This window comes from Dysidea avara, chromosome 13 (genome assembly GCF_963678975.1).
Source record: "Dysidea avara chromosome 13, odDysAvar1.4, whole genome shotgun sequence".
NCBI lineage: Eukaryota > Metazoa > Porifera > Demospongiae > Dictyoceratida > Dysideidae > Dysidea > Dysidea avara.
The window spans coordinates 12,551,298-12,568,077 of NC_089284.1; the positions used below are offsets into that span (position 1 = coordinate 12,551,298).

At 37.9% G+C, this 16,780-nt stretch overlaps 1 protein-coding gene across 1 annotated transcript in view; it reads left to right on the forward strand.

The window, feature by feature from the left end:
* Positions 1–16,780, forward strand: part of LOC136243080 (beta-1,3-N-acetylglucosaminyltransferase manic fringe-like) — a 40,162-nt gene that overhangs the window by 11,229 nt on the left and 12,153 nt on the right. Inside the window, exons 2-6 of the mRNA XM_066034596.1 lie at positions 5,463–5,652; positions 6,745–6,924; positions 12,084–12,262; positions 13,292–13,355; positions 13,413–13,455. Of these exons, the coding sequence (XP_065890668.1) occupies positions 5,508–5,652; positions 6,745–6,924; positions 12,084–12,262; positions 13,292–13,355; positions 13,413–13,455 (611 nt within the window). The 5' untranslated portion in view covers positions 5,463–5,507. The remainder of the gene's footprint in view (positions 1–5,462; positions 5,653–6,744; positions 6,925–12,083; positions 12,263–13,291; positions 13,356–13,412; positions 13,456–16,780) is intronic.

Sequence of the window (16,780 nt, forward strand, 5' to 3'; positions counted from 1 at the left end):
TTAGAGCTACAACTACTTGTATGCTTGCTCTGATAAATGCAATGTTCAAACAAAACTATCCATTTTCGAACATCACGGTTCACTACCAGAAAACAATGCCCATTTATTTTTCAAATCTGTGTATAATATACCTGTATTCATTAGCTACCAATGACCAAAAAATGGTTGTGATATCTTTTGCATAGAGGATGTACGAAGTACAAGCCTTACAATTTTTGGCAGTATTTCAGATGCCTTCTGTTTTTATTTAGCCATGCCCACCAGTAGATTTTATGCTTCTACAAGAAATGCCCCGAAACTCGTAAACAAGTACATTGCATGTGTAAAACTGCACTGTGAAGTTGATATCAAGGATATTTTCATTGGTGTACTGTATTATTAGCTACTACATGAAGGAAAGAGTTCATAATATTTGAGGGCGAACTCTTAATTTGAGGGGGGGCCCTCAAATATTATGAACTCTTGATGAAGGAGATGCACGAATAGTGAAAAAATGAAGTAACAAGAAGCAACCTTCTAACCATCCCTATATGTTAGTCTAGGTGGCCCACCACAAATACCATGAACTTTCCTTTCTCTGCCTTGTATGGGTGCACAAAGAAGCGCAAAATTCTGATACTTTGTTTATCCCCCCTTCCCCTCCCAAAGATATCCAAACCATTTTTTGGTCATTGATAGCTAATGAACTATATATAAATTTGAAAAACAAATTGGGCATTGTTTTGTAGTAGTAAAATACAATGTTCGAAAATGGATGATATTGTTTGAACATTGCATTTATCAGAATAAGTATGCAATTAGCTGCTGCTCTCACGCTATTAATCCTACATACCTGATTATTGGAGGATAATTGCTGCTTAGTATAGCTACTTTGTGGTACAATAACCTAAGCTGTTGGATTTCCATGAAGTGAGTGGCAGCTGTTCGAAAATCATATCGCCTGATAATTGGTAGTTCACTCTAGGCACTTCAGAATAATTCAAACATTTTGGTGCAGTTTATGTCTGTGTATAACATGTCCAAATCTGTCCACGGAGCTACCCATATATAGACATAGCCAGGGGCGTAGGCAGGATTTCCAAAAGGGGGGTTCTGCCCTAAGTATAGAATCTCCACAGCGGGGGTCTGGGGCCGTGTACACGTGTACACGTGTAAACATGTGTATTCTTATAAATTCATTCGCAATAGCGAGTAGAGGTACTTGAATTCCTCTGCCTGAAGACCTGTAGCTACCCATTTCAGTGGATTTGTGTAAGTTAATTCAGTTCTAGTTAACCAGTATCACGATTTAAAAAACTTAACTCTGAAAAGGGGGTTCGTCCGAACCCTTTGAACCCCCCCTGACTACGCCCCTGATAGCACAAGGAGAACATGGGAAACTAGGTGGGTTAGGCTGTGAAAAGTTAATTATATGTTTCTGGTCCTACCAGTTCCCCAAAATTAACCAGGTGACCAGGATTTCTTTTTGCAACTTTTTGATGTGGTACACTACATTTGACATAGCAGTATATGGAATTATAGGGGGAAAGAAAAACAAAGTTAATGTATAAAGTTAGTGGAAAAGAGTGTTTACAAGACATGCAAACCTTTCAACATATATAAAATACTACAAGTTGTTGTATGGTGATTGCACAATTCACTCAACAAAACAATGACCAGGAAGGGAACTAGAAACATATAATTAACTTTTCGTGGCCTTAGAGCATAGATATTATATACCGTACTTTGTACAGCTCATTAGTCGGACCTGGAATGTCCAGGAAAGCCTGCATGTGAGCATTCTGGATCTTGTTTGGTAGTCTAAATCTTTCCTTAAGGAGTGAAATTGGTTGGGAGTAATTGGCCTCTGTGAGGGGGAGACCAGCAATGGTCCTGGCAGCATTTCCTTGAAGCTGGTCCCTTAAACTTCTGTATGGCACCAAGCCAGGGCTCAACCCAGAATATTAAGCTAGGGGGGGAGCAAAGTAAGCTACTTTGGATTCTAGGGGGGTCTGGGGGCATGTTCTCCCAGGAAAATTTTGAAAATTTAGGTGAAAATAAACTCAATTTTGGTGAAATTTTATTGTGATGCCATTGAATATTGACCATTTGATTATACAACTTTGGGATCAATTAAACCTTTCCATTTCTCAAGGCTTTAGGGCTTAGGCATAACCTTGGGGGGGGGGGAGGGGCAATAGCTAACCCCCCTAGATTAACCCCTGCAAGTGTGGGACTGCCACTATGGCTGCACTGAATGAGTCCCAAAATGTTTACCAAGAGAGAAGGTCATCTGAGAATATTGGCAGCATGAACTTAGGAAGTCTGCTGGTGACTTGGGGATAAGAACTTGTCATACCAGTGATCTCTGGGCCACTTGGGAGTTAGGGCCTGAATGAATGTTGGAGGTGATTCGAATGTAATAAAGTTCAAATGGAAAGCTAAAATTTGAATGTTTGTAAGTGCACTTGTAATTGAAATTGTGATGTCATAATTGAAAACATGAATCCGGTGCATAGGAATTCTTTGGGCAGAAGGCTTGGTGTAAAGTTTGTAAGAATGAATATGCTTATCACAGAGGAATCAGTGCAAGACCACTTGGCCCGTGCTCACCCTTCGAAGCAGCGTCCATCAGAGGATCTAAATGCGTATTTATCTAAAGCTAAGTTCCCAGAAGGTCGCGCAAAGCGAATAATGGAGCACATCACTGACATGGTTGTATGCGATCTTTGCTCAACTGCTATGGTGGAAGGCATAGGGTTTCGGACTCTTATGAATCATGTTGAACCTGAATATCACTGCTATGCGTGGCAAGAAGGAAGTTTGCAAATGGATAGGCTGCCATCAAAAGTTACCTTCAAACAGTCGTGGAATAGTTTGCTTTTACAAAGGAAAACCATACATTTGGGTACATGAAAAATTTGTGGAAATACTCAATTGAAAATTTCAGTGATTTTTTTTTAATTAACTTTTTGCATATTCTGATAAAGCAACTGTTAAGCCTTCGACTAGTCGGGCCAATAATCACTTACCTATACCAGAAGATGGAATATGGTTACCTGTGTTCTAGCAACATCTCCATTCCCTGAGCACCATACAGCAGATGAAATTATTGAGAAGGTGCAGCAAGTGATGGCAGATTACGAGCTGGATAAGAAAATTTTGCTATCAGTGGTTCATGACCAGTGCTCAAACATGAAATTGGCTGGTGACAAGTTGCACGAAGAGACTGGTAATTGTCAGCTACAGTTGTGCTGCATATTGCTTGCAACTTTGTATTGAGGAAGACTTGAGCATCACTGCCATTTCATAAGCTTTGAGTGCAGCAAAGAAGCTAGTAATGCACTTTAGGCAGTGTTATTGCCACTGCTGAGCTCATTAGATGACAAGAATCAATGTCTATTGAATGTAAGAAGTTACAGCAAGCCTGCATTACTCGATGGAATAGTACATTGCAGAGTCTACTGCACAACAGGTGGCCTTTGACTTCAGTGCTTGCTGACGAGAGTGTGACAAAAAGTCAGTATCGATATTCGGAGTTGTCACCAGCACATTGGGTAATTTTCTGGAGGATTTGTCAAAGGTGTTTGAGCATCTAGAGGTTGCTACAGTGTTCCTTAGTGAAGAAAATAATGTATTGATTTCTGGTGTGTTGCCAATTGTATATGGACTGGGAAGTCAAAGATGATGATTCCTCCTGCATTAAGGAGTTCAAAGCAAAGGCTTCTGCTGCCTTACAACGAATATGGGGGCTTGACTATTTAAATCCTACTGAACTTGCAAGTGCTATTGATCAAAGGTTTCGTGGACCAAGTCTGCTGACTCCATCAATTCTTTAGAAATCTTGTAATCTCAAAGCCTAATGTCACCATTCAGTTCGTCATCCAAAAACTTCAAGTAACATGTTGCACCAGTTCAATCGCCATGCAAGAATAATACAAGACGGATCCTTTTTGTTGAAGGAGATGGTGATCCTAGTGATAACTGTGAAGATGAAGTCAGCCAATATTTTGGTGAGAAGGAGATTTCCAGGAATACAAATCCCTTGCAATAGTGGAAGATGAATGAGCTTAGATTCAAACACATGTCTAGAGTAGCCAGGTCAATTTTATGTATGCCAGCTGCAAATGAAAGGCTTTATTCAACAGCTGGGCTGCTTGAGGGGTGCATGTTCTTCGTCTGGCAAACCACAGCTGGCTGCTGGTGATATCTTCTTGGTGGTTAGTGAAACCAGGCTTTAAGTATCTGAATGACTATGTATTTCCATTTTTATTTTATTAAAAGAAAAAAATAGTGTAAGAAGGGCCCAAGAAACTGATGAGCAAAGACAAGCAAGGTGCAGCACACAATAAACAATTATGATGTTTAATTCTACAATGGTGCTGTATATAGATTGACTAGATGCAGATATTCTGACAGAGCTAGGCATGCTGCAATGTCCACCGAAGAACAGGAAGCCAAAGTCATTGATGACGAAGTGCCTACAGCAACCACAGGATCATCCAAAGTTGTTAAAGGAGAAGTGGCGACTGTTACAATTGAGAAATACAAAACCTGTCGTACTTGTAAAGTGAAGGTGGCACCAGATTCAAATGCAGTTTTAGCAAGTGCAGTTCGAAATTGAAATTAGCAAAATGTGCAAATCAGAGCGTAACCAAGGTAATTTTAGGCTATTTTTTATACCAACCAATTAAGTAGGAAGAACAAGCTGTAGGAGAATGCAACTATGCTATCACACCTCCTTTAAGGAGATTGTATCATCTGTGACACAATCATGTTTAAAACTCACTGCATAAACTATAAATAGCAAGCGGCCACTTATTAATATCTCCTGTGCTGACTGTTAATGCCTCAGTGCATTAATTGTGTGTAACTACTTTTAACGTGACAAGTGTGTGCAAGGAAGATTAGCAAGTTTACAATCTAGTAGGAATTGTTGCAATAGCTTACACAAGGAGATCATCACTTGTAGTGCAAGCCAGCTTGGAATTAACTTGGTGTTAGTTTGATTTTGCCTGATGTGCTAGTTTTTTTTTGTAAATTCTGGAATTTAGTGCTGAAACGATTATTCAGTTATTTGACTATTCAGTCGGTATGACACTATTCGATTTGTTAATACACTATTTGAATAATTGTTAGCACTGTATACGCTGTATTCAGATGGAAAAGCCAGCCTTGAAACTTAAAATTGTGAATGAAGTGATGTACCTATGCTGTAAAAGTTCTATTTTAGAAAAGATTAGGCTTTACCTTGCTCCCTAACAAACGGTTTTAGTACTTACTCAATAGAAGTGTAAGCTCAAAGAATAATTGAATATTCGGTCATTTTGTTTACAACTATTTGAATAGTACAAATTGCTATTCGTTAATCTGGATACTCATTCCAGGCATTCCATGATCACTGATTACTTAGTTGTGATACAGCTTACTTAGTCATGGTAAAGGTAGTATAATTTAAAGACTTGTATACTTTGTTCTTACAGACTGTTCAAGATTACAGGGCTAGCAGTGTGCTTTACTATCTCCAAATGTCCAGTAACATAATCACTTACACACATTATGTGTTCACCTTTACTGTTCTTATTTGTGCTATTGGATTTGCTGTGTGGTGGGAGTGTTATGGCGCTATAATAACAGCAATACAATTACCACCTGTTGAAAGAAACTATCCTCGTGAGTGTATGTATGTATGTATGTATGTATGTATGTATGTATGTATGTATGTATGTATGTATGTAGTGTGCAGCATTGGTGTGTGCATGTGTGTGCATGCATACACGTGTGTGCGTGTGTGTGCATGCATACACGTGTGTGCGTGTGTGTGTACATGTGTGTGTGTGAGCAGTTTAGTGGTGCACGTATTTCACAAGTATTCTATTTTTATTCCTATCTCTTACCCAAGACAAGGGCGGCAGAACCGATTAGGCAGGGTAGGCAAATGCCTACCCAACTTTTAGTGGTAACTATTGAGCCATGCATGTTCCAGGTCCATAGAAAGTAGTCTGGTTGCTGTGGTTTTCCAGGATCGCTTTTGGATATCATCACTTGAGATACTCTGATAGAACAGTCAGCGATACCCTAATAGAGCAGTCAGTGACTATTCATTCCATTAGGGTATATTATTAGCAGTTATTTATAGAAGTGAAATTGTCTCCAGATTCACTGAAAAATTTCTCCAAAGCATGCTGCAAATGCTGATTGTGCTTGCATGACTATGATGCTGGTGGTGGTCATAGAAGTATGATCTTGCAGTTGCCTAACCAACTTGTAGATGCTTCCTCCGTCCCTGCAAGATAGGAATAGATGGAGAGATGTGTGCCAAGAAGAGCGACAAAGATGCAGAATGCTGCTCCTTTTGCAATATTGAAATGTGATGTTTGCCATGAAAAGGAAACGAGACATTACGAGACATAAGTGTCTGACAACACATCTGCAAAGAAAGAATGCTAACCTGTCTACCAATACTGAGAAGCATTATCCAGTCATTTGCTTGGGAATGGATAATATGTGTGCATGCGTGTGTGTGTGTGTGTGTGCGTGCGGGCGTGTGTGTGTGTGTGGTGTTCAAGCATGTTTGTTTGTATGTAGTGTAGTGTAGTGGATCAATCACAACATGTGTTTCTGTGTGATGGATAAGTGTCTTCATTGTTGATCATAATTCAGGGTATCTATTTATATAAAATATATATAACATTTGTCTAAAGTGCTTATCAGAGTAATGTTTCCAATCACATTCTGTAGCATTTGTAATTTCTATTACTCTAGCCTGTCCTCTGAAGGGTCAAGTGAGGTGTATTTGTGCTCCACATCCCAGCTGTACATCCACTTGTTCACTGGAACCTTTCACTTGTACTGAATTTTGCTCCATCAATGGCTGTGGATGTCCCATTTCAAAAGTGCTGAACAAGCATCGTAATGAGTGCATCTCTCTGAGTCAATGTCCTGGTAAGTATTGTGACATGGTTGTTAATCAGTGGTGGACTATACAGAGGGTTGTATTAGCTTATATGGAATTCCTCTTTTGTAAATTACTGCTGCACCCCAGAAAAAATTACACAAGAAAGGAATCATTCAAGAAAAGAAAAAAGTACCATATACGTAGTGTTGGGACAGTTACTTTTTATAAAAGTAACTAACTACATATTACTTGCTACAGAACTATTTAGTTACAGTTACATATTACCCAAAAAATAAAGTAACTATAATAATATTACATATTATATTACTTTGTGTCCACAACCTTAAGCTGTCACGTGTGAAACTACCACCTTGTCACGTGACATGATTGTGTTGTTGGGCAATGTGCAAATGTTGGTTATAAGCAAGAAGCTGGTAAATAAGCTTCATTCAGGAAGCTTCATTACTTCGTTGTGGCTAGGCATTACTCAGTGGATTACTAATGAGATTAGTAACTTCGTTACTTGTAGTAATAATATTACGTAATATTAGACTCGTTACAGTAACTATATTATTTAGGTAACGCGTTACATTAGTAAGTAAAGTAACTTGAATTATATTACCTGTTTCTATAGCGTATTTCATTATATTACTTAGATACAACAAAAGTAATAATGTTACGTAACGCCGTTGCATAAAGCTTATGGTACCATAAAAGCTGATGTGTACATGTTTGTTTGTAGTGCTAACAATAACTGTCACTTGGTTGCTAGGAGATACTACATTTTCCCAAACCAAGGATTTACCAATGCCACCTCCCCTTTGTGTACTGCTATCACCAGCAGCTGTAATGACCACAGCCTGGTGATATGTTGTGATATGTTGCAGCTATGTGGTTGTGTTTAACCTCAAAACTTTCAATGAAAACTCCCTATTCCAATCCCAGTAGTGTATATAAAGTGCTCCTCTAGCCCATGTCTGTACAATTTGACTCTATGTCTGTACATTTGTGAATATGTAAGGACATTTGTCCTCAACACCTTAAAAATTAAATTAAGGCCTGCACGTTACTTCCAACACTGCATATACGTGTGAAATTTTGAGGCATGTCATTTACATGGATTAACAATTTTCAGGATTTTTGTAGTTTTATTTTTGAGGATTATAGTAATGAGCCATAATCATTAATTTTGAGAACAAAATTTTGCAGACAACCAAATCTGCAAAAATTTCATCCCTCAAAAATTTGTGCATAATTATGGTCTTTTGTAAGTACCTAGCTATTCTGTAAACCCGAATACTGACTTTAAAATGAGTCATTATTTGGGCTTATTTAAAAGGTTGACTTTTTATTCTCATAAAACAAACAAATTAATACCCTAATGAAGCAGTCAGTCATCGTTACAGTCTTACATATTGGCATCTAGTCACAACTGTATGCCAAAGGATGTCCATTCAGATCTGCAATAAATCTACTTTTTCATTATATACTGGGTAATATTACCGCTATAAGTAGGCATTTACACACATACACACACTGAATGTCAGGTGAGTGTAGATGACCTCCCTTGTTTAATTGCTCTATACACTTAACTACAAAATTTCTATTTTCCCTTACACTTGTTTGTTTACCTTTTTGTAAAATAATTTGTTACCTAGTCTGGGAAAATTGGTCTTATCACCTATTTAAAAGCATCGAGAAGTGCTGGTTTTAATATTTACCAATGTTGAGGTTACATACATGTACCAAATTTTCACAAGTTTTATACCACTGTCAGAGCATCCACTGTACAAGTAGCCAACAGCTAAGTTACCTGTCATTTTAGACTCGATATTGATTGTGTCAGGTGGGGAAAGAGGCTGTTTAAAAATAAAGAGGAAGGTGTAGGGGTGAATTAGGCTGAGTTTTGGGCTATTCAGGTCTCAAAACTGGCTAAAATGAAAGGAAATTTCAATGGTGGATCCAGGATGGAGTATTTGGGGTAAATCCCTCCCACCTTGTGGAGAAGCCAGACTTCTGATTAAAATTTAACTGATACATGAAATACTAAACTTTATGCCAGGCCAAGATCTACATTTAAATTCACCTGAAACTGAAGCGAACCAAAGTCAACCTAACTGTGAAATTGTCACCCAGCACCTTCGTGTGTACTAAGCACCTCTAAAAATTATTATTGTGTTGCTGTTGTTCAAGACATTTAGAACCAGCTTTGAAGACTTCACAGCCATCTGCAAAGGACAAAATGGTAAAAAACAATAGTGAGATACTACTAAGAGGTGTATTATTTGCTGCTTGAAGCCTTCAAAATGCAGCAACTAACAAGAGGATCTGGCTCTCCCTAACCACCTACAACTTTCCTGTTTGTGCCCCTCCCTTTGCCAAGTCCTGGATCCACCCCTGCATTTACAGCACAGGTCTTTATTCAGCATGATGAAGCTGTACCACCAAATATATACAGCCATCTCTAGACTCCATTAGAGCCCCACAGTGCTCCACTGTGCTTGGGAAAAGCAGCCAGCAAAAGCAGATCACTCAAGTCTGGCTGGTTTTGATTGGGAAATTTGATATATAGTTCATTAATGTAGCTTGGTGAAAAATAAAATCTGCTGTCATGGGCGATAAGGCCAGTTTTCTCCGGCTTCTTCATAATGGCTTGCACAAATATGTTGTATTACCACAAGTACACAAGGAGTTTACAACTAGAGTATAGGGACCACAACACATCGATAAAAAGTACTGAAATAAGCTTGAGTAGTGCATGATATTACATCACAGTAAAACAATAAGAAGTACTGTGCTCAAGATACCATAATGGAAATGCACAGTAGGGATATAACACTTCTTATTGTTTTACTGTGATTTGATACCGTGCACTACTCCAGCTTGTTTCAGTACTTTTTATTGATGGTATGGTCCCTAGTATTGAAAATTCCAATTTTTTTGTGTACATGTTCGTTAACTTTTTTTGCAAAATAAAATTATTATGACTAGTGAACCCACACATACCGCATCAGAAGAAAGAAATGGTGCCGTGCGTCCCAGCTACCAATTATCATCTGAAAGGTGAAGTATCCATTACGCTTCGTTGTCATGCAGCTTTGTTCAACCCGTTGCACAGAATCAAAAACTGTTCGAAAAACACCTCTGCAATCAAAGTAGCCACTATGAAAAATATGGATGATTTCCGTTATGAAGGGAAGCCATCTAGCGCTAGCCTTTCGCTGTCAGCAAAGATGAATGAGACACAAAGGAGGACACTGGTAAGTCCATGAAGAATGCATTGTACATACTGCGGTATGCCAAAAGACACATGTCCAACTGAAGCGACGTTGAACAGTGAAAAATCAACCCCGTAGCCTTAGCCGTTATCGAGTTGAAGACATCAGTTACTCAGTCAGTCAGTCAGTAGAAAATTCCATTTAATATATATTTTTTTTAAATTCTGTAGCAACTTGTTGAAAACTTTTGAAGGCTTGTTTGGGCTTAGTTTTACCTAACCAATACTGCCACATCGTCGTCAGGGAAAATTGAGGCTAGTTTTTCGGTGATGTTTTTTCGTTGGCCACACCTATACCTTTGTGGTCCCTACTATATATACAGTACTATCGTACTGTATGATTACCAACAGTTGAGGAAATACCCTGGTGTAGCTCCAATCCTGTGGATCTTTCTAAGAGTTTTCACTTGGCTTGGAGAATTTTGTACAGTGAATCAGAAAGCACTTCAGTGTGATTGTTTCTGCTACATTTGCTGTTTGTATTAAACACTTCTTTTCATCCAAGGTGATAATTATTGGACTGTATGGTAGTATCCTACAGTTCCAGTTAACTCTTTGAAAATATGGGATTTAGCTAATGCTCCAAAGTATGGCTTTATTGGGTAAAAGTAATTAAACAGAGTTCTGAGTATATATCATCAAATGGGTTCAATTTATCATATCCACTTGTCTGTGTAGTCTCTTCTGAGATGGTGCTTATCATATAGTATGATAGTACTGTATAGTAGGGACCACAAAGGAGTAGGTGTGGCTCATGAAAAAACATCACCCAAAAACCAGCCTCACTTTTCCCAGACAACAATGAGGCAGTATTGGTTTGTTAAAACTAAGCCCAAACAAGCCTTCAGATCGACCCAAAATGCTTTCAACAAGTTGCTGTGGAATTTTTAAAAATATTTATTTAATGGAATTTTCTAGTGACTGACTGATGCCTTGATTATTTTACTGTTCGATGTTGGGTGCCTTTTGGCATACTGCAGTACATACAATGCATTCTTCATGGACTTACCGGCATCCTCCTTTGTGTTCCATTCATCTTTGCTGACAGCGAAAGATGTTGATTTGGCAGTAGCATGTGATGGCTTCCCTTCGTTGTGGGAATTGTCTGTATTTTTCATAGTGGCTACTTGATTGCAGAGGTGCTTTCAAACAGTTCTTGATTTGTACTGTTGTGTAATGGGTTGAACATAGCTGACAACGAAGTGTAGTGGATACTTCACTTTTCAGATGATAATTATGGTGCGCGGTGCCATTTCTTTCTTTTGATGCGGTATGCATGGATTGCAGAGGTGCTTTTCGAACAGTTCTTGATTCGTAATGTTGTGTAACGGGTTTAGCGTAATGGATACTTCACTTTTCAGACGATAATAATTGATATAGCTGGGGTGCATGTTGCCTTTTCTTTCTTTTGATGCAGTATGCGTGGTTCATCAGTCATAATAATTATTTACAAAAAAGTTAACAAACAAGTACACAAGGAATTTTTCAACTAGAGCAAGGACCATAGCACATTGATAAAAAGTACTGAAACAAGCTCGAGTAGTGCATGATATTAAATCGTAAAACAATAATAAGTGTTATATCCCTACTGTGCTCAAGATACCATAACGGAAATACACAGTAGGGATATACGTAACACTTCACTGTGATTTAATGTCATGCTCTACTCCAGCAGTACTTTTTATTGATGTGCTATATGGTCCCTACTCTAGTTGAAAATTCCAAATTTTTGTGTATTATGAATTATAAGCATCCATTATAAGGCCACAAAATGTTAAATATATGTTTCTGGTTCCCTTCCTGGTCATTTTTTTTGCTGAATGAATTGTACAATTACCACACAATAATTAAAGGACAAGACTATATTATAATTAAGTGCACAAGTGCTTGGATTATCTACTGTACAGTAGTATTTTGGTTTCTATGTAGACAACAGGAAGCAAAGTGCACAGGAAAAGGAGCTTACAATTTTCAACAAAAAGCTTGAAGAGGTTCACACTGGTTATGGCAGTAATATATTCTTCTCAGTGAAGACTTGCAACAGGCTGTACAGAAAGAGACTCTTCTACCAGATGCTGACCTGGTTTCAGGCTGTAGATAAAAACAAAGTATGTATGAATAATATCCAGCTATGTGGAAGAGTATATACCCCCCCTGTTATATACTCTTGCTATGTGTGAGCTCAGGACACTTGAAAATGGGAAAACTGTGTAGACATTTAACATTGTTCTCATTACATACCAATATGATAAATATATACTGGATATGTATTGATGGCTAACAGCTCCCATTGGTTGGAAGTCCAGAACACTTTTATATGTGAAATATTGTTCGCTGTGAGTTAATGAAACCAAGCAATGCACATTGTAATGTTGTCTAACATGACATTCTGCAATAGAGCACTCTATGCAATTCTTGTCCCCTGCTTAAACAATAAAATGGCTCCATAAGGATGTCTGAACCTATATATAGCATACATAAAGAGTTACATTGGTCAGAAATTTCCTACATGTAACATTAAAACTACCATATATGTACAAATTTTTGAGGGACATAATTTCCATGGATTTCACAGTTGCTTAGCTGTCGCAAATTTTTCAACCTCAAAAATAAGTGATTATCAAGACTAGCCCTATGCTACAATACCACCCAGAGGTAATGTTACACTCGCGAGCAGTTGACACTTGTGTAGCCAATTTTTGACCTGCGATTTCTTTGGCATGTGTACGCGAACTAACTCACTACGTGTAGCCATGACACGTGAGCTCCCCCGGGTGGTTGCTCCAGTAACCGCATGCCTTCACACATGATGTATTCCAGTCGTGGGGAGTTGTGGCCTGGATTTGAGCACTTGCGAGGGATTGCAACGTACTGTGAATAACAGATGGCCTGCATGAAAAATGATAGATCCTCGAAAATCCTGAAAATTGTCATCCATGAAAATTGCATACCTTGAAAATTTGTACATATATGGTAAAACCTAAGAATGATAATTATTCACTCTTGGTAGTATCAATTTTAGCAGAATCTTGTAAGCTGACATCAGGAGCCCATAAGTACTGCAAGGCACAAACACATGCCTTGCAGGCTGGTATAACAAATACACATATTATTATTCTGTAATGATTAATTTGCAGTTATCAATTGTTAGTGATGATCCCAATGCAGCTGCTGATGATGTTGCCCTCATAAAAAGATCAGGTACTTTTGGGCTTTTGTTTTTGCTGCATGTATACCATTGTCTCTTTGATGTCGTAGGGTTTAATTTGTTGCTGTCAAACTGTGAACCATCACATGATCTGTAAGCATGAGTGTGTGTGTGTGTGTGTGTGTGTGTGTGTGTGTGTGTGTGTGTGTGTGTGTGTGTGTGTGTGTGTGTGTGTGTGTACCATGTGTATCAGTTTGCTTAAGCATTTCTATACTGTCACACAACTTACAGGTGTGATACATGTGGATATGGTGTATCTGTAGTGTTCTAATTTTAGTTATGATAGTAGGGACACAAAGGTGTGGGCGTGTCCCATGAAAAACATCACCCAAAAATCAGTCTCACTTTTCTCTGATGATGATGTAGCAGTATTGGTGTAAAACTAAGCCCAAATAACGTGAAACGTTTTCAACAAGTTGCAACAGAATTTTTTTTTAAATATTAAACAGAATTTAAAAAAATATATATTAAACAGAATTTTCTACTGACTGACTGAGTAACTGACTGACTGATGCCTTCAGACAAGTGTAACTCAATATGGCTAAGGCTATGGGCTTGATTTTTTCACTGTTCGACATTGCTTCGGCTGGACATGTGTCTTTTGGCGTACTGCAGTACGTACAGTTCATTCTTCATGGACTTACCAGTGTCCTCCTTTGTGGCCCGTTCATCTTTGCTGACAGCGAAAGGTGTCAATTTAGCAGTAACGCATGATGTATAGCTTCCCTTCGTAATGAAAATTGTCCGTATTTTTCATAGTGGCTACTTTAATTGTAGAGGTGCTTTTTGAACAGTTCTTGATTCATAATGTTGTATAATGGCTTGAACATAGCTGACAACGAAGCATAATAGATACTTCACTTTTCAGACGATCATTGGTAGCTGGGGCTGCCGTTTCTTTCTTTTGATGTAGTATGCATGGGTTCACCAGTCATTTTATTTTACAAAAAAGTTAACAAGCAAATACACAAAAAAAATTGTAATTTTCTACTAGAGTAGGGACCATAGCACATTGATAAAAAATACTGAAACAAGCTGGAGTAGTGCACAATTTTAAATCACAGTAAAACAATAAGAAGTGTTATATCCCTACTGCGTATTTATTGTCTATATTGTTAATGTAGGGCCCAAAAATAAGTTTCTAAAACAAATTTTATTTAAGACATCATTATTATTTTACAACGAAGACAAAACATAACAATAAGAAAAACAAATAAATTAGAAAAGCAAATAAATTGTTCAGTTACAATGCTTCAGAGATAAAATCTCCATCATACCCCCAATGACCGCCATCTTGCCTGAGAGCCCCAAACACTAAGCATAGTAGCACGAAGAATAGACAAATTACATAATAAGGCTTTATAGCATATAGAAATAACCGTTGCCCCTAGCAACCTGAATTTCCCAGTATTATTAGGTGATGATGCCTAAAGTAACTTCTCCAAATTTTGAAAGGATAGCATATATATGTCATAAGATATGACGTTTTGAAATTTGTGGTTTTCCCATACATACCTATGTGAGAGGGCTACAGTTGCCCCTTCTGGGCAATCACAAAAATGAGGTATTTCAACGTATGCAAAACTAAAAATTCAAAAGTATATATATCTCAATATTACATAATTTGTAGGTGTGAATGTCAACAATAATCTATCCAAGTTTTAAGTGGATAGTGTATATAGGTCATAAGATATGACCATAGATACTACACCTTGAATCCCATGATTCGTGTGATTACTGAAAAGGGGCAACTCTGAAAAGGGGCAACTCATAGGCGGATCTGAGGGGGGCCTAAGGGGTGCTGTGCCCCCCCTGGCCCTTCTCTTGCCCCCCTTGGACCCACAGTAATATATCAATACCAGAAATTAGAATCATGGATTCACACTGTATTCAGAAGTATAGAAAGCCAGTGGGAGAAGATAACAGTTATAAATGTACTTTACAGTTTTAACTAAACTGTACACTGTAAAGAAAGTGAGGCAAATGAATTTGACTTTTTGTGCAAAGATCGAGATACTCTAATAGAGCAGTCACTACTCTAATAGAACAATCGCAATTCTAATGTCATCAATGTAGAAATTTTACAAATCATAACAATGCTAACTACTCGTTATTTTGATTTGGCATACAATTTACCATCAAACAGGTTTATCTCAGATAGGCTATCCAATCTTTGTATGCATTGCAAAGCATATGCTTTGTTAGCTAAGTACTATCAAAAAAGCTCTCAAATTCAAACCTAGGAGGTCTAATTTTTAAAAATTTCTCCAACTACGGTCTTGAAAACTGTATATCCAGTGTTTATTCCACTATGAGGATAAGAATGGAATTTTAGTACACAAGTTATATTCATTTGCATAACTTTATTCAGCATATAGCTGGATGAATGGTGTGTTGTGCACTAAAACTTCTTGGCCCCCCTTGGCCCCCTCTGACAGTGTCTCCTAGATCCGCCTATGGGGCAACTGTTGCCCCTCTCATTGACGATGTATATGAAAATTACAACTTCAAAATGTTATATCTCATGGCTTATTTATGCTATCCTTTTAAAACTTGGAGAAGTGACTTAAGACATTGACACCTACAAATAATGCAAAATTTAGGTTGCTAGAGGCAACGGTTGAATTTTTCATTATTATGAAATTTGTCTATTGCAAAGGAGAGTCTTACTTTTACCCAGCCCATGACAACACCATATGACTTTTCCCATTTAGCAGCCAAATGATTAGCTAGACACTTTAAGAAGAAATTTGCTTCACCGCCAAGTAGACCATCAACACTAAAGCAAAGTGGGGTAAAACTAGCACGGCGTGCATGACAAGCTAGAAAATACTTCCTTTTTTTCAAACTTCAGCAGACTGAAGAACAGCTTGAGTTGTAGTTATATTTATGCTATTTATTAGTTATAGTTATTAACTAAAATTATAAAGTTGTTGTTGTACTATTTTTTTTGTTTGTTTTGTGTATGGCATGTGAAGACTAGTTTCTAATCATACAGTACGATAGTTACTGTATAGTAGGGACCACAAAGGAGTAGGCATGGTCCACGAAATAATATCACCCAAAAAACAGCCTCAATTTCCCTTGACGACGATGAGGCAGTATTGGTTAGGTAAAACTAAGCCCAAACAAGCTTTCAGATCGACCCGAAATGCTTTCAACAAGTTGCTACAGAATTTTAAAAATAATTTATTTAACAGAATTTTCTACTGACTGACTGAGAAAATAACTGACTGACTGATGCCTTCAGACAAGCATAACTCAATAATGGCTAAGGCTACGGACTAGATTTTTTCACTGTTTGACGTCGCTTCAGCCTGATAGGTGCCTTTTGGCATACCGCAGTACATACAATGCATTCTTCATGGACTTACCAGTGTCCTTCTTTGTCTCCCATTCATCTTTGCTGACAGCGAAA